Source organism: Xenopus tropicalis, chromosome 10, assembly GCF_000004195.4.
Source record: "Xenopus tropicalis strain Nigerian chromosome 10, UCB_Xtro_10.0, whole genome shotgun sequence".
NCBI classification, from domain to species: Eukaryota; Metazoa; Chordata; class Amphibia; order Anura; family Pipidae; genus Xenopus; species Xenopus tropicalis.
In genome coordinates, this window is record NC_030686.2 from 31,711,680 (window position 1) to 31,736,656 (window position 24,977).

Genomic DNA, 24,977 nt, shown 5'->3' on the forward strand with positions numbered 1-24,977 from the left:
ATACCTTGTGGACCGACGAGACAAAAGTTGAACTTTTTGGAAGGTGCGTGTCCAGTTACATCTGGCGTAAAAGTAACACAGCATTTCAGAAAAAGAACATCATACCAACAGTAAAATATGGTGGTGGTAGTGTGATGGTCTGGGGTTGTTTTGCTGCTTCAGGACCTGGAAGGCTTGCTGTGATAGATGGAACCATGAATTCCACTGTCTACCAAAAAATCCTGAAGGAGAATGTCCGGCCATCTGTTCGTCAACTCAAGCTGAAGCGATCTTGGGTGCTGCAGCAGGACAATGACCCAAAACACACCAGCAAATCCACCTCTGAATGGCTGAAGAAAAACAAAATGAAGACTTTGGAGTGGCCTAGTCAAAGTCCTGACCTGAATCCTATTGAGATGTTGTGGCATGACCTTAAAAAGGCGGTTCATGCTAGAAAACCCTCCAATAAAGCTGAATTACAACAATTCTGCAAAGATGAGTGGGCCAAAATTCCTCCAGAGCGCTGTAAAAGACTCGTTGCAAGTTATCGCAAACGCTTGATTGCAGTTATTGCTGCTAAGGGTGGCCCAACCAGTTATTAGGTTCAGGGGGCAATTACTTTTTCACACAGGGCCATGTAGGTTTGGAATTTTTTTCTCCCTAAATAATAAAAACCCTCATTTAAAAACTGCATTTTGTGTTTACTTGTGTTATCTTTGACTAATAGTTAAATGTGTTTGATGATCAGAAACATTTTGTGTGACAAACATGCAAAAGAATAAGAAATCAGGAAGGGGGCAAATAGATTTTCACACCACTGTATATAATTTAATAATTCGTTTTCTGTGTGATTATAATGTGTGTGTGTGTGTGTGGGTACTACAGATCTGATTTACTAAAATAAATAAATTGTTAAATCCATTTCTGAGCTTACTAAAATGTGTTTAGGCTGAAATGGGTTTCATTTCTGTCAGCAATTGATGGCCACAGTAAACCAAGAAAGGAGACAAATAATTTTGCTGACTTTCTTTTTGCTTACAAGTGCCAGTGCGGTTTCTTTCAGATGATTGCCAGGGCCGGATTTGTAAGACGGGCGCCCCGAGGCCGCCCCCTGTCCGTCGGCCACCCCCCACAGATTATATTTGCCTGTCTTCAGGTAGGAATAGTAATGCTAGGTTTGGCTGACTTTCTTTTCTTTCTTTTTAGTGCACAATGCCCATTGTGGAGAAACTGAAGGATGCACTAAAGACAGTTGAAAATGACTCTGAAGATACAGAGCTGGGGAAGTTGCTGGCCTCTTCTGCAAAAAAAATCCTTCTGCAGAGGATTGTGTTTCATCCAGCCAGCAGTAATTTGTGCTACCAGCTGAAGGCACTGAAGAGCAAATATGTATTTTTGAACCCACATTCACAGACGGCAATTTGTAATGGAAAAACGGATGGGATACTGACCCAGCATCAGAGTAAGTAATGATGAATTTTGTTATAGTGGCAATTTTCTGAATTTATAATAGGCATTGGTTTTAATTCAATATGTATTGTTGCATTTTCCTCCATGAAGTCAAGAAATAACAGACCTGCTTTTGCCAGCATCATCCCTGTGCATTATAAAGTTAAATATATAAAATTATTGGTTTCCCATACTTACATGGGTCTCCTCTTGGTACTTTTTTTTCCCTCTGCCAACACGTCATCTAGATTTAATTAGCTCCTACGGCAAATTTAACTTTGTGTTTGTGTGTGCATGGTAGGGACCTTTTAGTTTGTAAACTTGACCATGGCAGGAACTAATATAAATAATGGCAGTCTCTGTAATTAGCTGTTCATAAAGTTCAGAGCTTTAGAGAAAAAGAATAATAATAAAATCAGTGGCATCAGTAAAAGACAAGGGTGGACAATTTTATTTTCTCTTCTGATTCATGTTACTGCCTTCTGCCTAAATCTTTTTTGCAGATGTTGACCTCTCTACTGGAAGGTCAGATGGGGTTCCTGTTCCTCAAAAAATTCTGTTCCCAGCTGACAAGTTGTCCATGAAATGGGACCGAATCTCCAGGGTCGGGGCAGGACTTCAAAATCTAGGAAATACGTGCTTCCTCAATGCAACAGTTCAGTGTCTTACCTACACTCCTCCTCTTGCTAACTACTTGTTGTCTAAGGAGCACAGCCGCAACTGTAAGCTTTTATTGGAAATCTCTAGAGTAACTTGGATAAATTTAGTATATTCACATTTAAACGTTTATAACTTTTTACCTGTAGGTCAGCAAAGTGGATTCTGTATGCTCTGCATCATGCAAAACCACCTCATTCAAGTGTTTGCAAACAGTGGAAATAATGTAAAGCCAGTTTCTTTCATTCGTGACTTGAAAAGTAAGTGTGAATTTGATGTTTACTCATTAGCTGCATAGTGTTTCATGCTTCTATTTCTCTGATTAAAAAATGTAGTTGTATACTGTTGCTTTTTATTTTAAAGAGGTCTAACTATAATGCTGTTTGAAAGGAACCATGTATGGGAAAAAATGTCCTGCGCTTGACAAAAACAAACCATTTTGTCACTCTTCAAGCTGTCACTCCTACATTGAACCTTATCCATGTGTACGCACTGGATTTTGGGAGTTGGAGTTCCTTTTGCTTTTCCAGTATAAATGTGCACCATCCACCCTATCTTCACCTAGTAACTATCTGGTCTGAAGATTGAGAAGAATTCCTTATGCCTGCTAGCAGTCACTCTGCCTTTAGCACATTTCTCCTGATTGGCTCAGTTAGGTCGTAGACTGCTGCACTGTTTGCTTCTCCTGCTGATGTATATCCTTGTCTCTCTGCCTTCATTGTACATTTCCTGTTTGATGGTCGGCAGAGGGCTACTTTATGGTATGCTTTTCAGTTCCAAAAGAGGGGTGGAAACCTATAAAAAGCTCACCTATTCTGAATAGGGAAATGCAGAAGAATCTTTGTTCCATTTGTAAGTGATACATTCTGGAAGCTAAAGTAAGGGAATTGGGGGGATTTGAGACAGAGGTGCAGGAAAATGGTCAGTTCAATCAGGAGCAAGACATTTATTCCAATTTGTGGTTCCCTTTTAAATGCATGAATCGGATATGTGACTTTTTATTTCTAGCAGACATTGCTCAGACATTGTCATTCACATTTTTAACATTAGTCCTGCTAAATAGACATTTGGCATTCATGCTTGGTTTTCTGATCTGTATTTCAGGAATCTCCATAAACCTAAACATATTTGATATTAAACGTTAAAGAGACCTAGAGCTTTCCAAACCAATTGTATGTTTGCACAAATATTAAATATATTTGTGATATGTTACTCTATTACAATAAATAGGTGGTGTGTGTTTTTATCCTCAAGAAGTATATAGTGTCCACAAATTATTTAATGATCATAAAAGCATTTAGTGGAGCCATTGTTTGTGCTTCTTAACTTTACGTGAAAAAACATTTATTGCTTTTTTTAATTACACCTCTCACCTTTGGCAAAATCCAGAAATTGCACGTCATTTTCGATTTGGGAGCCAGGAGGATGCTCATGAGTTTCTGCGCTACACTATTGATGCCATGCAGAAGGCCTGTCTTAATGGATATGCAAGGTTTGTCTGCATTTGATTCTTCAGTCCGTTAGGGCATTTGACATTAAAGAATCTATTCTAGAATGGCTAAAATGGGCAATTATGTGACTATTTATGAAATTTCATGGTTTCATACACTTTTTTTCTTTTAAATGTGTCATGATGTTATGTTTGGCAAGAAAGAAAGTACTAGTTATTCAAAAAAATTTCAAGATCTGAAGAACAGATTTATGAGTAGTAATCAGCTTGTGTTTGTGAAGGACAAGACAAATGTAATTGCTTTTCATGATAAAGCAAGTGGAAACTTGAACAGAGGATTTGGCGTAGATGTGATCAATTTGTTTTTTAATTTTTAGGTATTCAAAGCAATATCTTATTCCATAAGTGTAAAGTAAAAGTGAACCATAGAGAGAACAAAATTAAAAAAAAAAAAATACCCATGGCCATTATCTTTGGCCATATGTTTGTGAAAAATCAAATGCTATTTAAACGGCTATTGTTTTGGATGGCTGCAACTTGTTTCCTGGCCTTCAAGTCTAGCGTGGAACAATCATTGGATTTTTATATAGTTGATAATATAAACTTAAATTTTAAACCAAGAAATCTGTCTTATACAATACTTCCCACTGCCTCCTATATTTGTCAATATACATTAAAAAAAATAAATAACATTGGAATATATATATTGTTCCTCTACCTAGACTGGATCGGCATAGCCAGGCAACTTCCTTGGTGCATCAGATATTTGGGGGCTATTTGCGGTCCCGTGGTAAGTATGGAGCTTCGTATTTCTCAGGTTTAAAGACACTGGGGGGGCTAATTATGAAAAATAGAGTTTGCTTTTTCCTCCATCGATTTGAGAAAAACTCAAATACTCACTGGAGTATTTTTTTTGAGACCTCGAATTGTCGGGATATATTGAAGATGATAAAACCAACAAAACATTGCCACAGAAAACTCTGCAAATAAAAGTTGGCCAGGTTCTGTAGCAGTCTATAGGAATAGTCTCAAAATAATGTTATTTTAACACATTGGAGTTTTTTTAGCCTCATTAAAATGAATGGAAGTATGTGAGCCAGCATGCAAATTTTTTCCCTCAAATTTTGAGAAATCTGTATTCTGTATTAATTTTTAAGGCATTTTATTTACATATTTTGGCTCAGGTTTAGTTGGATGAGAAAACGTAATTTTTATGCTTTGTCATGCGAAAAGTTATGGGCGAGATTCAGTTTTTAGAGAGAACATCTCTCCTAATTCATAAATTAGGTGTATCCTAACAGCATTGCAATGAAAGTTGGTAAAGGCTACAAATTACCCCAAAAAAGGATTAATGTTAAATGAGGTTAAGACCACAAACAAGTGAAAGAAAAAAAACACCCAGATTCACTATTGAGATTCAGGGTACAATTATTTTTATTTTTTCCCGTAAGGACCTATGTTTGTTTTTAAAAGTGCTATGCCAAATACTAATTATTTTTCTTTTTCTTTCAGTGACATGCTCTGTTTGTAAGAATGTATCTGACACTTACGATCCCTATCTGGACATTGCTTTGGAGATACGGGTACGCCTCTGTAATAATTTCTGTTAATGCTAAAACCACACATTGGTTTTTAAATCTGGTTAAATCATCTCCTATTTATTGAACAGCAAGACCTTATACTAAAAGCAGTCTACCATTAATTTCAGTGTGTGTTTGTAATCTGAATTTAGGTTAGAAAGATTGGTTAAGTTCCAGAAAATAGTTGTAATATGTACAGGAAGAAATCACAAGTGTTTTATATGTACGCTAGGATCAGAGTCTGTGTAACATGGAACAAAACAAGATCAAATATTTTTTATCTGAATGACCTAAACATTTACTACACTGCTGTTACAGCAAAAATGATATGGTGGCTTTGTTGAACAGGGGTACTGCTGCTTTGAGGCAATTTGAGATTCTTGGTGGGTTACCAGGGGTGGTAAAAAGCCACTCCTGGTAACTTTAAAGAGCCAAATGCCTATTTGTAAATCTGAATTCTGGCTTTTCTAGTGCAGTTAGCCCAATTGCGATCTCTGCATAACAAAGCAGCCCCTCTCCACTAAATGACCGCCTTGGGTGACATGGGCTGGGACTGCCCCTTTTGTTAACAGATGTAAACAGTTAAGTTTTAACTATAGGGCTTATGTCACACAGATTGGCATCTGCTGGTGCATTTTATGCCAGCAGAGAGAACGCCACATTACATTAGCCTAGTAGTACATGAAAAGTACTGTAACTAAAAAAAAAAAAGGGAACACATTTAAAACATGTAAAAAAAATTATATATGTTGTAAAATGGGGTAATTTTGTGATAATATCCTTTTTTAAAGAAATATAGTGGTTATGTTGTATGGGTATCAGACCCATTATCCAGAAAGTTCCGAATTACGGAAAGGCCATCTCCCATAGACTCCATTTTAATCAAATAATTCACATATTTAAAAATGATGTATTTTTTTCTCTAATTATGAAACAGTACTTGAAACAATACTTGGTTCCAACTAAGATAGAATTAATCCTTATTGGAGGCAAAACAAGCCTATTGGGTTTAATTACTGTTTAAATAATGTTTTTAGCAATCTTTAGGTAGGAGATCCGAATTATGGAAAGATCCCTTATACGGAAAACCCCAGGTCCCCAGCATTCTGGATAATGGGTCCCATACCTGTACCAGCAATAATTTTTGTATCTGTGTAAAATAATAATGTACTACAGCTCAGGAATGTATATATAATGAGGCACTTTGTTTACCTTTATGTTTGTTTTATTTATTCTTTGTTTTCTTTTTGGTATTTTAATCAGTAAAAAATTTAATAAAAATAAAATAACCCATTCCCTTTTTTAAATTTTCTTATAGAATGTACCAAATATTGTCTGTGCTCTAGAAATGTTTGTTAAATCAGATGTACTGAGTGGAGAGAATGCCTATATGTGTGCAAGGTAAGGCAACTTTTTTTTTTACTGCAGTGCTCATCTCTTGCAACCCTTAAAGGAACAGTAACATAAAAAAAACTAAAGTGTTTTAAAGTAATTAAAATATAATGTGCTATTGCTCTGCAATAAAAATGGTGTTTTTGCTACAGAAAAGCTACTATATAATAAATTAATTATGTGAATAGTAAAAAAATGAAGCAAGAAGGGGTGGGAACTTTATTATCACGGGGGGGTACATTGGTTGATGAGAACGGGGAAAAAGCAGAAATTTTGAACTCTTATTTTTCATCTGTCTATACATCTGAGGAGCCAGATAATGAAGGCTTCCCTTTTAATATACCCAGTGCTAGTAATTTAGCTACTGACGCGTGGGTCACTCAGGTGGAAATTCAAAAGAGACTTGAACATGTAAAGGTAAACAAAGGTCCAGGACCGGATGGGATTCATCCCAGGGTATTAACCTTTTTAGTGCCATAGGACGTAGATTCTACGTCCTAGGCACTAAAGGACCAAAGTGCCATAGAACGTAGAATCTACGTCCTATGGCACTATCGGGTTTACAAGCGCTGCGCTCGCTTTTAAAGCAGCGCAGCGCTTGTAAAGCCTGCACAACCCCCTAGGCAACGAGCGAGAATGGACATACATACCGATCCGGTCGCCCAGCCGCACCGATCCGGTCCCTCAGCCAATGACAGCAGTGGACACGCATTGATGACGTGTCCACTGCTGTCCCTTTAAATGTCGCCGCCCCCGCGTCGCCTCTTCACTCCTGCTGTGCACGTGTGACTGCTGGAGCCCCCCTGCTGCCTTCCTGCTGGATTGGTCGCCCTGATTGCCTGCCTGCATTGTGTGAGCTGAACTACAACTCTCTAACCACTGTTTATTTTGCTTATTTTATCTCAACTGTCTAAAAATTTTTTTTTTTTTTTTCCATTTCTTCTTCTATCTTTGTCATTATTACACTTTTACACACATACACACTTATTTACAACTTTCCCAAGCACACACAGACACTTACACACACACTTACACTTAGAAAAAAAAAAAAAAAAAAAACTTTCTTTCTTTTCTTTTCTTTCTTTCTTTGCTTTCTTTGGCAGTCTTTTTTTTTACTAAAACTTTATTTCTGATCTTGCTCTATAATTATCTGATTTATTTGGTTGCATTTTAGTGTTTTTTTTGGCATTTTCATAATTGATTTCTGTTTTTATTGCACTGTAACTTTTGTATTGCTATTGGGTGCTGAATTTGCAGTGACGTTGGTGGAGCCAGGGCTCTGGCCACCGATTTCATTGCAATTATTGTTCTTCTGTTGGTTTAGGTGGTTTTATTCGGTTTTACTGATTTTATGGTGTTTTATCTTTGCATTGTTCTTTATTGTGTGTTTAGTGCCCCAAAAAAGGTTGCTTTTGCAGTGACATAGGTGGATCCAGGTCTCTGACCACCGATTTCATTGCAATTATTGTTCTTCTGTTGGTTTAGGTGGTTTTATTCGGTTTTACTGATTTTATGGTGTTTTATCTTTGCATTGTTCTTTATTGTGTGTTTAGTGCCCCAAAAAAGGTTGCTTTTGCAGTGACATTAGTGGATCCAGGGCTCTGACCACTGATTTCATTGCAATTATTGTTCTTTGATTGCTTTTAGTGGTTTTATTCCATTTGATTTCAGTTGTTCTAGAAAGGTCCAGAGGTGCTAAGTTCAGATTGTTCTGGTAGTTTCTATTGCCAAAGGTTAACTCCTGGTCATCTCTTGCTGGCTTGAGTTTATCAAAAGGTTACAGTGAGTTTTTTTTTTCTAGCTTCTGCTATTACAAGTGTTCTCCTATTACATTATTACATCATTACAAGTGTTGTCTTGCTTTTTTTTTTTTTTTTTTTTTTTTTTTTTGCTTGCTTGTTTTGACTTTGCCTGCTGATTGCTAGATTTGTAGTTGTCTGTATATTTCTGGCACAATGGCCAAACGGTTTTACAGCACAGAGGAAGCTGCTAGGTATTGCATGGACTCCAGCTCAGAGGAATTTAGCGATTCTGGGTCTGAGTATGTGCCATCTGACCACTCTACTGAGGAATCAGAGATAGAGGATAGTGACACTGTTAGCGCAGAGTTTAGTAGTGGTGGCACGCTTACTGCTGAAGAGGCAGAGGCTAGTGGTAGTGCCCAAGATGTACCCATGGATGTAGAAGAGGGTGAGGGTAGCACTGATGCAGCAGTTGGAGAGCCTGCGTGGGGGCCTCCCTGTAATTATGTCCCTGAAATTCCCCCTTTCACTGCAGTCCCTGGCCTCAGTGTGGACACCACTAATTTTGAAATTATAGATTTTTTTAATCTCTATATTACAGAGGCCATCCTACAGGACATGGTCCGTTACACAAATTTGTATGCTGAGCAGTATCTTGCCAGCAACCCTTTACCGGGTTTTTCAAGAGCCCAGGCATGGTATCCCACAAATATAAACGAAATAAAAAGATTCCTGGCTCTTACATTGGCAATGGGACTCGTAGAACGTAATTCTTTAGCTTCCTACTGGGATACCAATACAGTCCTTTCCATCCCTCTTTTTTCAGCCGTTATGGCAAGAAACCGTTATCAAATTTTATTGCGGTTTCTTCACTTTAACGACAACACAACGGCTGTTGCCCCTAATGAGCCCGGTTATGACAGGCTTTATAAATTGAGGCCCCTTATAGATAGCCTGTCTCAGCGCTTCGCAGAGGTTTACACCCCCTCCCAAAATGTCTGTGTAGATGAGTCCCTTTTGCTCTTCAAAGGGCGCCTAAAATTTCGCCAATATATCCCTAGTAAGCGTTCTCGCTATGGGATTAAATTTTACAAACTCTGTGAAAGCAGCACGGGCTACACTAGTTATTTCATGCTGTATGAGGGAAAGGACACTAATTTGGACCCCCCCGGTTGTCCCACTGACTTGACTACCAGTGGTAAAATTGTTTGGGAGCTCATAACTCCACTGCTGGGCCGAGGTTACCACTTATACGTGGATAACTTTTACACAGGCATCCCTTTATTTAGAGCCCTAAATTCTTTGGACACCCCAGCCTGCGGCACAGTCAACCGTAACCGCAAAGGACTGCCCAGGGAATTGCTGGATAAGAAACTGAAGCGTGGAGAAGTACATGCTCTAAGAAGCAATGAGCTCTTGGCCATAAAATATTCAGACACCAAAGTTGTTCTTATGCTTACTACTATCCACGATGAGACCATGATTGTCCAACACAGAAGTGGCGGTAGGCCCTCAAAAACAAAGCCCCTGTGTAGTAAAGAATATAGTAAGCATATGGGTGGTGTTGATAAATCCGACCAAATACAACATTATTATAATGCCACCCGAAAAACCAGGGCCTGGTACAAAAAAGCAGCAATTTATATGATCCAAATGGCCCTTTATAATTCTTATGTCGTTTACAAGGTGGCAGTACCAGGCCCCAGATTGTCTTATTATAATTATTTGCTGCAGTTGCTCCCTGCCTTGTTGTTTGGTGATGTAGAGGAGGTTCCTGACATGCCAGGTAATGACAATGTTGCCCGAATGGTGGGTAAGCATTTTATAGCACAAATTCCACCAACACCTAATAAAAGATATGCCCAGAGAAAATGTAAGGTTTGCCGTTCCAAGGGTGTTAGGCGAGATGTCCGGTATTATTGTCCCAAGTGTCCTAGCAAGCCTGCTTTGTGTTTCCACCCATGTTTTGAAGTGTACCATACTGTGGTACACTATGAGAGGACTTGAATTTTGTGTTTTTATAGGTAGGTTATGGTTCTCTGGGTTTGTTGGTGGAATAAGGATTTAGCATATCAGAATAGTGAACTTGGCATGTTCTAGGTTTTTATGCACAAGGTTGCAGGCCTCCAAACTTAGCTGTGCTGGCAAAGTGACGCTGTTTTTTATTTATTGAGTTTATCTATTCTGGCAGGTCCGTACTTTACTTATAACTAGGTTATAGATATATGTGATGAAAAGTTTGGTAAGGTGTGTCATATTATTGGCAAAAGTTTTTTTTTTTTAGTAAAGTAGGGTTTTATGGTATGTGATTTTGTTTTTTGCACAGGTTGTCAGAAAAACAGTGTGTGCTTGTAGCTTGTGGTTGTTTAGACTTGTTCTTGGGCATTCAGATTTTTGTGTTTGAGCTATGGTTATTCAGGCTAGTTGCAGTGTTTCTTTGGTTATGGGGTAGGACTTGTATTGTGCTGTTGGTATAGCGAACTGAGGTGCTGGGTGACTGACAGGGCGCATGATAAAACTTGTGGTGTGTGATGAATCAATGAGATGTTTTTATCTCTAAAGCTGATGCCACAAGTCCTTTTACTGGCACCTCAAAAGCATGCCTGTCAGCGCAGTTATCTGTGCATAGTTTTGTATATTACTTTGTATTTCTGGTTAGGTTCTGGTTAGGTTACACAAGTTGCAGTGGCTCTCTAAATATAAAACCTTTGTGTAATACTGGTGTGCCACTGGTGACTGCTGCACGGCACGTAATTGTGCACATAATTTTATCTCTGATGCTAATGCCCCAAGCTTTATTGTTGGCACCTTTAGTGCAACTTCTAAGGACACTTGCATCATTTATGGGCCAAATTACTATGGATTTTTTTGGCAAATATCCTTCTAAATGTGGTGCAGATTTTGTCATTTCTAAAGTAGTGTAGGAAGAAGCAAAAAACTGGTATAACACCACAGGAAAGATGGAACTCAAATCAAAGATGCTCCGCTAAACTGAAATAGGTGAGTAAAGTACAATTTAGGGGTTTATTTGGGGGGGGGGGGGTTAAAGTAAAAAAACTGCAAGGGGTGCATAGAGTGCAGCCCCAATATTATGCATTTTCAGGTTTGGCGCCCATGTACTTATGTGCAACCAGACATATGGGGTGTAATTTTATTCAGGGTAACTTGCTAATTGATACTGAGCAAGTTTTTTGATAGTTGCCATTGAGATTTTGGGGAGAAATCTAACTTTATATTTTTTTTCAGACTAAAGTCCAGCTTGTATAGGGAACTGCATCCACAATTTTGCCTGTAGAAAACCAAGAATGGTGTTTCTAAATAGCTGAAGTTGTCTATTTCAATGTATAGTTTATATGGGTTTTTTCACAGGTAAGGGGCAATTTTGTCTGAAAAACTTTGAGATGTGCACATAAATTGCAGCCCCATTATTATGCATTGCCCCTGTTTTGGGGCATTTGGTGGCTGCATCTTTATGTGCACCCATACATATGGCATATCATTTTATTCAGGGGAACTTGCAGATTGATGTTTAGTAAGTTTTTGGTAGTTGCCATGGAGATTTTGGGGAGAAATCTAGGTTTGTATCTGGTTTTTCCTTGATTTCTGACCAAAGCGCTGACTTCTGCAAGGGACTGCGGCCACAATTTTCCATGTAGAAAGAGGAGAGTGGCGTCCCTGAATAGCTGAAGGTGTGCACTTTTCAGAAATATATAGTTTGTGGGGGTTATTTTACAGGTAGGGGGGTTAACACTGAAAAACTGCAGGAAGTGCACATAGAGCGCAGCCCCCAAAATTTCAACTGAAATTGCCCTTATGCATTGCCCCTGTTTTGGGGCATTTGGTGGCCACGTCTTTATGTGCACCCATACATATGGGGTATCGTTTTATTCAGGGGAACTTGCAGATTGATGTTTAGTAAGTTTTTAGTAGTTGCCATGAAGATTTTGGGGAGAAATCTAGGTTTGTATCTGTTTTTTTCTTGATTTCTGACCAAAGCGCTGACTTCTGCAAGGGACTGCGGCCACAATTTTCCATGTAGAAAGAGGAGAGTGGTGTCTCTGAATAGCAGAAGGTGTGCACTTTTCAGAAATATATAGTTTGTGGGGGTTATTTTACAGGTAGGGGGGGTTAACACTGAAAAACTGCAGGAAGTGCACATAGAGTGCAGCCCCCAAAATTTCAACTGAAATTGCCCTTATGCATTGCCCCTGTTTTGGGGCATTTGGTGGCCACGTCTTTATGTGCACCCATACATATGGGGTATCGTTTTATTCAGGGGAACTTGCAGATTGATGTTTAGTAAGTTTTTGGTAGTTGCCATGGAGATTTTGGGGAGAAATCTAGGTTTGTATCTGTTTTTTTCTTGATTTCTGACCAAAGCGCTGACTTCTGCAAGGGACTGCGGCCACAATTTTCCATGTAGAAAGAGGAGAGTGGCATCTCTGAATAGCTGAAGGTGTGCACTTTTCAGAAATATATAGTTTGTGGGGGTTATTTCACAAGTAGGGGGGGTTAACACTGAAAAACTGCAGGTAGTGCACATAGAGCACAGCACCCACATTTTTAGCTTTATGTGCACCCATACATATGGGGCATCATTTTATTCAGGAGAAGTTTGTCTTTCAAATTTGCCTTTGTTAGAAAATTTTTATGAGATTTTTTTTTGTCAAATCCACATTTGATCATGCGTCCAAGTTTACGTTTTAGAAAAAAAAAAAAAATGTCAAAAAAAGTTCCAAATTTCACAATGCACTGACAAAAGGTATTTGGCTTTTAAGTGAAAACAACATTGCACCTAGAAACCTGAAGGTCTGTAGTTTCTAAAGATACCAAACATGAGGGGATATTCTAGATTTACATATAAGTTATGCTGCATCAACTGTTACAAGCGCTTTTCCGCTTTGTTCTGGTGTGATATTGTACTAAGTATTGCTTTAGTTTGGGGGTTACTTCTGGACAGGAACTGTGAGGTACCACCACATATTTGGTATCGTTGGACTTGGGAGTATCAGGGCTTTTACAAACAACAAAAAAAAGTGTGTAAAATTAACTTTTCTATGGAAAAAAAACTCAAAATATACAGAAATTTTTCATAATTTTATTTTTTTTTTACATATTTCACCCAAAATACACATCATATCTCCAGAAAAATTATAAAATTTGGTATGTATGTCGAAGCCCAATTAGTGACGAAAAAAACAATATATAATTTCCCTAGTTTCATGGAGGTTTTCCTACCAAAAAACATTTTTAAAGTGAATGAGTACAAAATGCTTAAAAAACGTCTGGCACTGGGGGGAACTGAAATGACGAATTCGGCTGGCACTTAAAGGGTTAAATGAGCTGAGCGCTGTGATTGCCAAGCCTCTTCACATAATTTTTCAGGATTCGTTGAGGTTTGGCATGGTGCCGAGAGACTGGCGGATTGCTAATGTGGTGCCGTTATTTAAAAAGGGATCTCGTTCTCAGCCTGAAAACTATAGGCCTGTTAGTCTGACATCAGTAGTAGGAAAGCTTCTGGAAGGGGTAATAAGGGATAGGGTACTTGAATACATTGCAGTTCACAATATTATTAGTTTGTGCCAGCATGGTTTTATGCGTAACAGATCTTGCCAGACTAATTTAGTTGCCTTTTATGAGGAGGTGAGCAGGAACCTTGATGCTGGAATGGCAGTTGATGTCATCTACTTAGATTTTGCTAAAGCGTTTGATACAGAACCTCACAGAAGGTTAATGATCAAATTGAGGAATATTGGCCTAGAACATAATATTTTTAATTGGATAGAAAACTGGCTGAAGGATAGAGTACAAAGAGTGGTGGTAAATGGAACATTTTCTAATTGGGCCAGTGTGGTTAGTGGAGTACCGCAGGGGTCAGTCCTTGGTCCTTTGCTTTTTAACTTGTTTATTAATGACCTGGAGGTGGGCATAGAGAGTACTGTTTCTATTTTTGCTGATGACACAAAATTGTGCAAAACTATAAGTTCCATGCAGGATGCTGCCGCTTTGCAGAGCGATTTGACAAAATTGGAAAACTGGGCAGCAAACTGGAAAATGAGGTTCAATGTTGACAAGTGCAAAGTTATGCACTTTGGTAGGAATAATATAAACGCGAACTATCTACTGAATGGTAGTGTGTTGGGGGCATCCTTAATGGAGAAGGATCTAGGGGTTTTTGTAGATCACAAGTTGTCTAATGCCAGGCAGTGTCATTCTGTGGCTACTACAGCAAATAAATTGCTGTCTTGTATAAAAAAGGGCATTGACTCAAGGGATGAGGACATATTTTTGCCGCTTTATAGTTCCCTGGTAAGGCCTCACCTTGAGTATGCAGTGCAGTTTTGGGCTCCAGTCCTTAAGAAGGATATTAATGAGCTGGAGAAAGTGCAGAGACTGCAACTAAACTGGTTAAGGGGATGGAAGATTTAAGCTATGAGGTTAGACTGTCGAGGTTGGGGTTGTTTTCTCTGGAAAAGAGGCACACCAGAGGTCACCCCTATAGATTAGAGGAACAGAGCTTCCATTTGAAGCAGCGTAGGTGGTTTTTCACGGTGAGGGCAGTGAGGCTGTGGAATGCCCTTCCTAGTGATGTGGTAATGGCAGACTCTGTTAATGCCTTTAAGAGGGGCCTGGATGAGTTTTTGAACAAGCAGAATATCCAAGGCTATTGTGATACTAATATCTACAGTTAGTATTACTGGTTGTATATATATAGTTTATGTATGTGAGTGTATAGATTGGTTAGTATAGGTTGTGTGCTGGGTTTACTCGGATGGGTTGAACTTGATGGACACTGGTCTTTTTTCAACCCTATGTAACTATGTAACTATAAGCTGATGTGTAGCCATGGGGGCAGCCATTCGAGCTGGAAAAAAGGAGAAAAGGCACAGGTTACATAGCAGATAACCAGTATATAAGCCCCATATAATGGGTGTTTGTCTGTTATCTGCTTAGTAACCTGTGCCTTTTCTCCTTTGAATGGCTGCCCCCATGGCTACACAGCAGCTTACTTATATAAACTATAGTAGTCTTTCTGAGGCAAACACACCAGTTGTAGCAATGCAGGGCAACAGTACTTATATTGTAATTACTTTTATACACTTTCATTTTTTGGTGTTACTGTTCCTTTAACTAATCTGATATAGCATACTCTTCAAGCTAATTTCTAGTTTTAAATTTAAATTTTATAGAAAGATACATGAATATAAATGCAGAAGAATCCTTAATAACTGACAGTACTAAGAAATATTGTTTAAACATATTCAAATTCTTAACCAAATTAGTATCAGATATAGATATGTTAATTTAGGACCACAAAAGATCATATCTTTTTTTTTCTCAACAAGAAATGAGTTTACTTTATAGGTTGTAGGGCCAATACAACTGCTTAATTGCTAGAAAGGCTTCAAGGGGCCCATTCATTAAAGTACGATGGCCACGAATCGAAAAAATGTGTGTTTTTTTCTAAAGCTTAGAACCGTTTGTACTGTTAACGATAACATCGTTAAAAAAGCACAACCTTTCGTGATACGTTCATTATTGTATGAAAAATAATACTTTGCGCAACAATAACGAAAGTTTCAGAATTCATTCAAGCTTTGGTATCATGACTATATTTGGCCAGGTTGGAGCTGCAGAGTGCCATTGAGTCCTATAGGGTTTTGCACCTTTTATGATGAATTTTCATAACATTTTCGGAAATTATCGTTATTAATACAATTTTTTTGCCAATCGTAGTTTTAAACATCCGAAATTCGGACTTTGATAAATGGGCCTCCAAATGTATGTTTTTAAATACTTCAGCTTTGTAAAAATAATTCATTCTGTTTTTTTTTATTTTACACTGTCTTAACTCAAAAGAGACAAAATACTCTAAATGTGCTACAGTTTGCAGATGGTCTTTATCAGGAAAAATACACCTTTGTTTAATATAAGCCCTTAGGTTTGGCCTTAGGTTAAATATGTGAATGTTAGAAACTTAAAATTGGCAACTAGTTTTTTAATGTTTCTTTGAAAATTCCCACTAGGTGCAAGAAGAAGGTTCCAGCTTGTAAGAGGTTCAGTGTGCACAGGGAATCCAATGTTCTTACTTTGTCTCTTAAACGGTTCGCTAACTCTAGTGGAGGTAAAATCACCAAGGTAATTGCTTTTCTATATTCTATATGCAATGTGCACTAATATGTCCAAGCTGACTGCAATTTCCTAATTTCACTAATTGTTTCTAGGAAGTTGGGTACCCTGAATTTTTGAACCTTCGCCCATACATGTCACAGAGAAATGGTGTTCCTGTCATGTATGCACTTTATGCCGTGCTGGTTCACTCTGGATACAGCTGCCATGCAGGACACTATTACTGCTATGTCAAGGTATGTTTGTCTGACGTATACACCTTATTGAGGAATTTCAGATATTGCGTGCAAAAGTAAACACACCCCATGACAATGTTAAACTTCTTAAAATATGGATGTTTAATCCAAAACAATTTTCCAAACAACTGCACTGCCAGACCATTTCAGCAAGTTTAGCTTGAGGGAAGAATGCAGGGTGCTGAAAGAAGTCTCTGAGAACCCCATCATTTCATCATGGGACCTAGTGGTAGTTTGGGTTACTACTGATAAGGAAAAACATGAGTTTACATTATAAAAAGGCTGTGCATATTAGATCTACATGGGAGGTTTGAGAGGAAGAAATCTTTCTCTTAAATCATTGCATTCTAAAATGTTTCTTCAAAGTCCCACCAAAATATTAAAAGGTTTTTCTATACAAGTGAATATTATGGACTCCTAGATATCTACAGATCCTGATATCAGACTGTGATGCCATGCACAATTCAAAAATCTAAAGCATGGTGCATAACCTGCCCTAAATGCTTAGCAGGGTATCAATCTTAATGCAATTAGTTAATTAATTAAAATGACTCTAAAATCACTATCCTGGAAATAGAGAATTAGCAGTGGCATATTTACCCCAAGTACTAACTGGCAAGTATTAGCCAAAGATTGCTGCCTACACCATGGGCCCCTACTGCTACCACATCACCCCCATGTTTTTTGCCTGTACTCGCCACTTTAGCCTCATCCAGGATACTGTTCGTAGAGACAAAGGAGAGCCTCTGGTCTCTGCCTTTGGCTTTGTCTGCCGTCAGCTTAGTGAATACATATAGCTTATCAGTCTTTGTGCCACAATCTAACAGCGCAACAAAAAAACATGGTGGGCAGGTCTACAGCTCGGACATAATGACCTGCTTGCTAACAATTCTGTTTAACATACTGAGTATATAATCAAACTGTTTGACCAGAACACTTTTTCTATGCAGGCTGCTTACGGTTTCCTTAGAATCGCCTCACCCATTTTAACTATTTTAGCAAGTGTACAAGCCTTAATCAGGCAATTCCCACCTGCTCTAAAAATATTTTCTTGCTGGCCACAAGATGGTGCCAAAGCGAAATAATCAGTTGTAGCTATCACCTGAGACCCTGGACAACCTTTTTCTGTAGCAGTTTAAAGTTGCACAAAGAAGGGTTGAATTACTTCACTAGAAGCCATCCCCTTTGCAAAATTTCACAGTCAGCCCTTTAAGAGGAACTTCTCTATGGAACAAGAGCCACTTGGACTGAACACAGAGGATTCTACTATCCAATCTAGTCAGGGACTCCTTAAAATATTGAGCATTGAGATATTGATAAAATATTGAGCACTGACAACCTTTTGGTTCTTCCACTGTGAGATGTCATAACAACAGGCGCCAGTTTGTCAGATTGGGGAACAATGTTTTCACCTCTTATATGTAAGGGAACATGGTCCCTTACCACGTTTACTACTAGTAATCACGTCTACTAGAAGGACATAATTCAAAATGTTCCAGGTTTAACCCATGTGGGCAGTATTAAGCCAACTATCTCAGTTGACAGACCATCAACCAAGGGGAATGAGCAATACATCCACAAATTTCCTAAAAGATTTTTGAGAAAATAGGCCAGCCAGGCATAGATATTCTGACCTCCAAGAACAAGCTAGTGCCCAGGTATTGTGCCTACTTGCTTTTCACACTACTGCACATGTGCACAGCTACAATATATTATTGGGAGACAAGATAGTGATGTGTCGCTCCTACATTAGTACCCTGGCCGGTGCAGTTTTCAACAAACGGGAGAACTGACCTAGGGTCTCAAGTAAGTGATTATAATCACTGCAGGGCCTTACTTGTCTCTCCCTGGTGATTATACCTTTCATTCTCCATTAAATGTAATTAGGTTGATTGTCTTAATTTATTTTCTGTTTGTAGGCCAGTAATGGACAGTGGTACCAGATGAACGATTCCCTAGTTCATGCCAGCAATATCAAGGTTGTTTTGAACCAGCAAGCTTATGTTCTCTTCTATTTACGGTAATGCAATACTGGGAATATTGAGTGCAACCCTTTTTCTTTTTCTTTGTTCTCGCATTTATGTTAGAATGGTTATATGTAGAGCTGGGCGGTATGACCAAAAATTTATATCACGGTATTTTTCAAAATTATATCGGTGTCACGGTTTTTGGCGGTATTTTTTTTTTTCCATGCATGATTAGATGTTAACCCCATTTCCTAATAAATTAGAGAATAATTACTGCAGTATTAAAAATCAGAGTCAGGCAAGCGAAGGATCGGCAACAGAAAGTCGTAAGGTAAATCAGGCAGGCTTAGTTTCCCAGGCAAGGCCGCAGACAACATAGCACAGTACAGGAGGCGTTTGATAGCATTAAATACCCCCCACGCATTCGCGCAGAACCGGCGCCGTCAGCGCGTCGTGGACGTGCACGTTTTGACATGTACGTGCGCTTTGACGCACGCGCACCTGGACGTGCGTGTGCAACGTCCCGCGGACAACGGGACGCACGCACGCATGCAAGGAGGCGGCAAGACCGGCCCGCACGGGTGAGTACCTTGACACCCCGGTATTGCGGTATCTGAAAAATGAATATAGTTTTAAAAAAAAAAAAAAACACCGGTATTCGGTATTAAACGGTATATCGCCCAGCCCTAGTTATATGCTATGTTTTGTGCTGTATTGGACAAATAAAATTCCATATTGCTTATAAATGTAGAACAATAGCATCCTTTATTCCTCTAGAGGCATGGACCTCTAGCTGTAGCCAATCTAGCATTTTCATATATCAAGTTCTGCATTTCCATATCTAAATTTTAGAATGTGCCTTAAATTTTTTGTCTTAACAATACTTAATATTCTCTGCAGTGTGGAGCATAGAATGTGACTGATAACTACATGGCAAAGCTGTATGTGTATTTACAGATAAATTTAAATTCAGAACAGAGGTTTTGTTGACTATGTAAGATGTCCACTTGGAATAATGTAATCATAAACATAACTCAGATTTCATAATTTCCTTTTTTAAGGAGAAACTCTTGAACTTATACCTTCCCTTGTTATGCTGTTTTGATAGCTCCTTCAGAACACTGCTGCTGTAACCTGTACCAACAGGTGTTTCACCTCGCATTTCCCTGTGGTGGAACGCACCTCCATTCCATAACAGGAATGCACAGGATGAAATGCAATTCGATCTTTTAAATGCGCCCATACTCGCACAGAAGCAGAAATATTTTATTGCATAAAAAAGGAGTAATATTCCTTATTTTATTTATTATTTTTCTTCATTCATAATCCCACTTTTCTTTCTCTTATTCAGGGTTTCCGAGAACAGGCAAAATTATGATAATTCAACGGGTAAAGTGCAAGTTAGACACAGTATTCATACCACCCCCTCTTCACCTAACATAACAAAGAACCACTCACCCCTGTATGAGGAAAAGGTGGGTACATTTCTCACTGTAACTTTTACTATTTTATAGAATGCCCTATTTGTAAAAACTTTTCAATTGGTCTTAGTTTTTTATAGCTTTCAAATTATTTGCCTTCCTCCTCTTGCTTTTTTTCACCTTTTTATTTTTAATTATTTATATTTAGCTTTTTATTCTCTTTTCTATACATTTTCCAGTCTCTTACTGCTTGGTTGCTTGGGTAAATTGAACCCTAGCAACCAGATGCTGAATAAATCCAACCAACTGTTAATTAAACAAATAAAATAAACAAAAGACAAATCAGCAGAAATAAGACAAAACTACAGAATATTGTGTACAAATGTTTCTGTATATAAGGTTATTTTTGCTGATAAAATACAGTAACAAAAATTGCTAAAATATTTCAATCATTGAAATCCAGATTGCCCTTGATTGCCAGTTGTTGTGTGTCAACAATACATTATCTTCTTTTTTTAGAGAACACAACTTAATACATACTTTTATAAAACAGCCAAACTTCTCTTTGGCTTCCCTGAAATTGGCTGTATGGTTTTAAAATGTGAATATAAAAATGCAAAGGGGGCAGATGTATCAAAATGTTAGATCAGAGCTCCCCACAGAAAAATTCTCCTACTTGGTATTCTTTCATTTTTTTTAGAACTGTATTTATCAAATGGTAAACTTTAAACTTTCAGCCATTGATAAATAAATACATACATACAATGGATTGAGTTGGCAGCCCACCATCAAAAACAGAAGTGCGGATATCTGTAGTGCGAGCTTGTATGTTTTGATAACAGATGAATAAAATAACAGCTTTGCTGATTTGGGGTTGTGATTCCATATGTGAAATTTGCCAAAGGGTGCTGAAATTATCACATAACAAATATTGTACAAAAGCAATGTGATAATTTTTGTATTCAGTACTAAGTGTATGTACATGTAAATGTAAAACACAATATTCACTTTGCCATTTGAGTTGTTTTTAGTCAATTTTCAGGTCCTACAGAAGAATGGTTTCTGTTACGATGATCTTTGTGCCTTTTGTTTTTTAGGGACACAAAGGAAAAAAACTTTCACCCCAGGAAGAAACTGGAATTCCTGTTTTACGCAAATTGTCACCTTTTATTAACAAAAGTCACAGCAGTGCAAACCCTTTACGACCCTCGAGTGTTGACGTCTGCACCAAACTAGCTTCAAGTCCCCCTAGTGTTCCATTTAATCGGGATACTTCTATGAGCAATGGCAAGAAGCCTTTCCAAACTCAACAGGAGATTATTCTTAATAAGAATAGCAAGCATGAAAGTTTAAAGCTGAATATGAAAACTGGCAATCCTGTGACTGGGCATGGGGTGATGTCTTCAACCAGTCCACCAGAGAACTTGAGTGAAACCAAACTTTTGAAATCATCTCCTACACTAGAGAATGAATGTGAGGCTTTAACCATATCTCCTGTCCCTGCCAGTAAGCCAGTCCTATGTGCCACAAAGGTAAGTTAACCTTGGAAGTGAAGTGCTTAACTCACACAGATTGGATAGTGGAATTCATAATCCTAAGGCTGGTTAAAAAAATGTTGGTTAAAAAAACACAAAGGTGCTTTGAAAAATTCAAGAACTTTGTACACATTCGATATATAGTACAGGCATGGTATCTCTTGTCCAGAAACCCAATATACAGATTGCTTCAAGTTAAGGGGAGACAATATCCAATAGAGCCATAGAATCTATGTTCTGTGGATAAAAGTACCATATAATGCAGGTTCTAGGTTCTGAAAACTTCCAGTTTGGGGAGTGGAGAGGCGGCTTTTAAAGCTGCTTCTTTGTTCCTTCTCTTATTTTCCAGGGCAAAATTTTTTTTTTTTTGTTTTGGGGGCGAGCTTTCTACATGGTGTTTAGAAATTCATACCGACCAAAGACCCCTGGCATTTATATTTGTTTTAGCTTTCTTCCGCGGGAGACATCATGATTTTGAGTTGATTTAATGAAAAACTTAAAATTTAGCAAAGCTTTGCAGTTTGACCATTTTCAGTTCTTCAGAATGGGTATTTTCCGGGAATATATGTCTTTAGGGTCAAAGTGTGTGTGTATGTGTATATATATTTATATATAATTTTTTTTTTTCAGATTTTGTCAAGTGCATAATACAGCCTTTTTTGATTTTGATGTAATTCTTATGACCAGTATAACCATTTTCATTTTTGGGTCTCTGCTATCCAATATTAATTGGATTTTGTGGTACGTAAACTGTTCAGACGGCCCATAACATTTAATATTCATAATGTTGCAACATGTGGCTATAATAAGCAGGTTTGATTTCATAAAATCTACAATCTTTAGCCAAGTGTTTGCAGTTTGATCATTTCAAATAGAGAGACATATTTGCCCATTTGGAATGCCTCTCAAAATGTGTACTACTATACAGTAGCATGGGTCATGTCATCGGGGGGGAAGTTGCGGAGATCTGCTGGGCCTAATACTAGTGATCTTTGAGGCATGCTGGGGGGGCCGGAGGGGGGCAGTTGTGTGGAAATATTGGGGGTATAGGCCCATGATTTTAACTGATTTGTCTTATATTCCACCCTTATAGTTTTCACGGATCTGGTCCATTTAACTTTAACGGTAAGGGTCAGTTGATTTAGAAGGGAATATTTTTCCCAGTTGGCTGCCTGTGGCATCTTTGCTGCTCTCAGTATTTGTGTTGCCAGTTTGTTAGATTATTATTTTAATGGGCAAAGCCAGAAAGAAAAAACAAGGGGTTGGGTTCAATATTACGTTTGAAAACAGTTGTCAGCATACCAGCAAACTCCTCCCAGAATTCCGTAGCCATCATGCATGGTCCACCACATGTGGAAGAAAGTGCCCCTCTCTTCTTAGCCCCCAAAGTATTGCAAGGGGAAAATATCACTTTAGAAGCAAGCCAGTCTCAAAGGGGTTTACTACCATCTTTAGGATTATTTGTATACCTTCTCCATTATCCATGTGCATCCCTTGATTGTAACAGGTATTGGCTGGACAGCTTTGAAAATCATTATCACATTTCTAAAGTGCCAACATATTCTGCTACTCTTTACAATAAAAAGGGTGTATACTTTAAATATACACATTACATACAAAGCAACCAGTGACCGATACAAGAGGTAAAGGTGGCACTGCCAAAAAAAGCTTACAATCTAAAAGAAAATCCCATCAGGTAAACATTGCATTGGACCATGGATACTGTCCTCTCCCAGCTAGTCTTTATTGTGATCCAAACTTTAACCTGTGTGCCAAAAATCTGACCTCCTCGTCACCATTTCCTTCTTTTTTACTAATAGAGTATAAAAATATTTCTGAAGGAATATTTTGCTTTGTTTGTCATTCATCCACAACTCCATCTACATGAAATAGGCGTCACAGATTTACAATTAATAATTGCACTGAGGATGTGGGGTTGAGGTTTAATCCATCCTTGTAAAATGGCTTTTTTGAGAGAGTCTGGGAGTCTTGAGGGGCTTTGTGACAGAAGACCCAGCATTTCGTTTTCTGGTGTTAGAGGTGTGTAGTTGAAATTCGAGAAATCTCTAACTTCTCTCCAAAATGTCTTAATTAACCAGTAAAGCTTTTCATCAACACTTATTAGAATTGTCCCTAAATTTACCACCCTAAAGTCGTCTGGTAACTCCATGGCCCACAGGGAGCACCCCACAGTTAAACCTCTGCTACTGTGGGCAACTAAACTCCCCAAAATGCCTTTCCACTGTCAAAGTGAATGGCTTGTGGTAAAGCATACTCAGCGCTTTGTTTTCAGAAGTCGCGTAATGATTTGTGCAGGAGGAAACTTTGCATGACTTTGGAAAACAAAGCGACATGTATGCCTTACCACTGTTGATTCACTGTATTGCCAGTGGGAAGGCATTTTGGGGAGATTAGTGCACCATGTTAGCTGGTATTAACTGTAGGCGTCTAATCCCCCTGTGGGCCATGGCCCTAAAATCTCTGTACCTAAGGTTTTTCAATGAAAGAGAAGTGGTCTTGGGTAAAGAATACTGAGGTCCATGTCTGTCACTTAGTGTTAAAATAGTACAGGCAATTTTCTAAATCGCCTCCCTGTGAAACCCCCCCTCGGTAACAAAATAGCACTGTTTTGCATGAAAGGGTATTAAGAGAGAAAAGCATAATGTTGTCTCTTCATTGATCCCTGGAAAAGCCTTATCTTGAATATGAAGTGCAGTTTCGGGATCCAGTCTTTAAAAGGGTGGTTCAGCTTTGCGTTAACTTTTAATATGCCCATAGAATGCCCTATTCATACAACTTTGCTATTGATATTTTTTTTAATTCAAGGTATCACTATCATTTAGTTTCAGTTTATTGGATGCCTTCTTTTTAATAACTGATGTTTTCAAATCCATTATTTTTATGAATTTATGATCCTTGCTTCAACTGCTGTCTCTCCCTAATGCTAGAAAAAAAAACCCGTTACCCTTTTTCATATTGCCGATGTGCAATTTTTTAATCTTCTGCTTCTCTAGAAGAATAACTTTATAAGGACACTAGATTTAAACGAACATGCTGAATACAGATTTACTCTATGTAAATACTTTTTCATGCAACAAAGTGCACTTTTGTTTGACTACATGACTCCATTTTGTTTGGCTTCATATCTCCATTTTGCTTCATGACTTCAATTTTTTTTTTCTTTGGACCAAATATGTTTAATTTATGTCCTTTAATGCAGGGCAGTGCATTACAGAACGGAAGCAAAAATCACATACCCTTACCCATATCCTCATCTCTCACCACTGGTTCTGCTCATCTGGGGTCTCTTGACCTTGACTCCACTTCATCCCAACAGCTCCATAATCACCGGTAAGTGATAATGAATGTTATCTTGGTAAAATGAAAATGCCATGGGAAGGCATTTTGTTGCATATCATTGTTCTGTTCTTATTTCCTG

The 24,977-nt window shown here is 38.3% G+C and overlaps 1 protein-coding gene across 2 annotated transcripts in view; it reads left to right on the forward strand.

The window, feature by feature from the left end:
- usp36 (ubiquitin specific peptidase 36) overlaps window positions 1-24,977 on the forward strand; it is a 48,563-nt gene that overhangs the window by 4,731 nt on the left and 18,855 nt on the right. For both annotated transcript variants that reach the window (XM_004916345.4, XM_018097916.2), the window contains exons 3-15: window positions 1,186-1,441; window positions 1,932-2,150; window positions 2,235-2,345; window positions 3,475-3,577; window positions 4,258-4,325; window positions 5,048-5,118; window positions 6,434-6,516; window positions 16,277-16,388; window positions 16,475-16,615; window positions 18,535-18,635; window positions 19,934-20,057; window positions 21,101-21,535; window positions 24,759-24,889. In XM_004916345.4, the coding sequence (XP_004916402.1) occupies window positions 1,192-1,441; window positions 1,932-2,150; window positions 2,235-2,345; window positions 3,475-3,577; window positions 4,258-4,325; window positions 5,048-5,118; window positions 6,434-6,516; window positions 16,277-16,388; window positions 16,475-16,615; window positions 18,535-18,635; window positions 19,934-20,057; window positions 21,101-21,535; window positions 24,759-24,889 (1,949 nt within the window). In that variant the 5' untranslated portion in view covers window positions 1,186-1,191. The remainder of the gene's footprint in view (window positions 1-1,185; window positions 1,442-1,931; window positions 2,151-2,234; window positions 2,346-3,474; window positions 3,578-4,257; window positions 4,326-5,047; window positions 5,119-6,433; window positions 6,517-16,276; window positions 16,389-16,474; window positions 16,616-18,534; window positions 18,636-19,933; window positions 20,058-21,100; window positions 21,536-24,758; window positions 24,890-24,977) is intronic.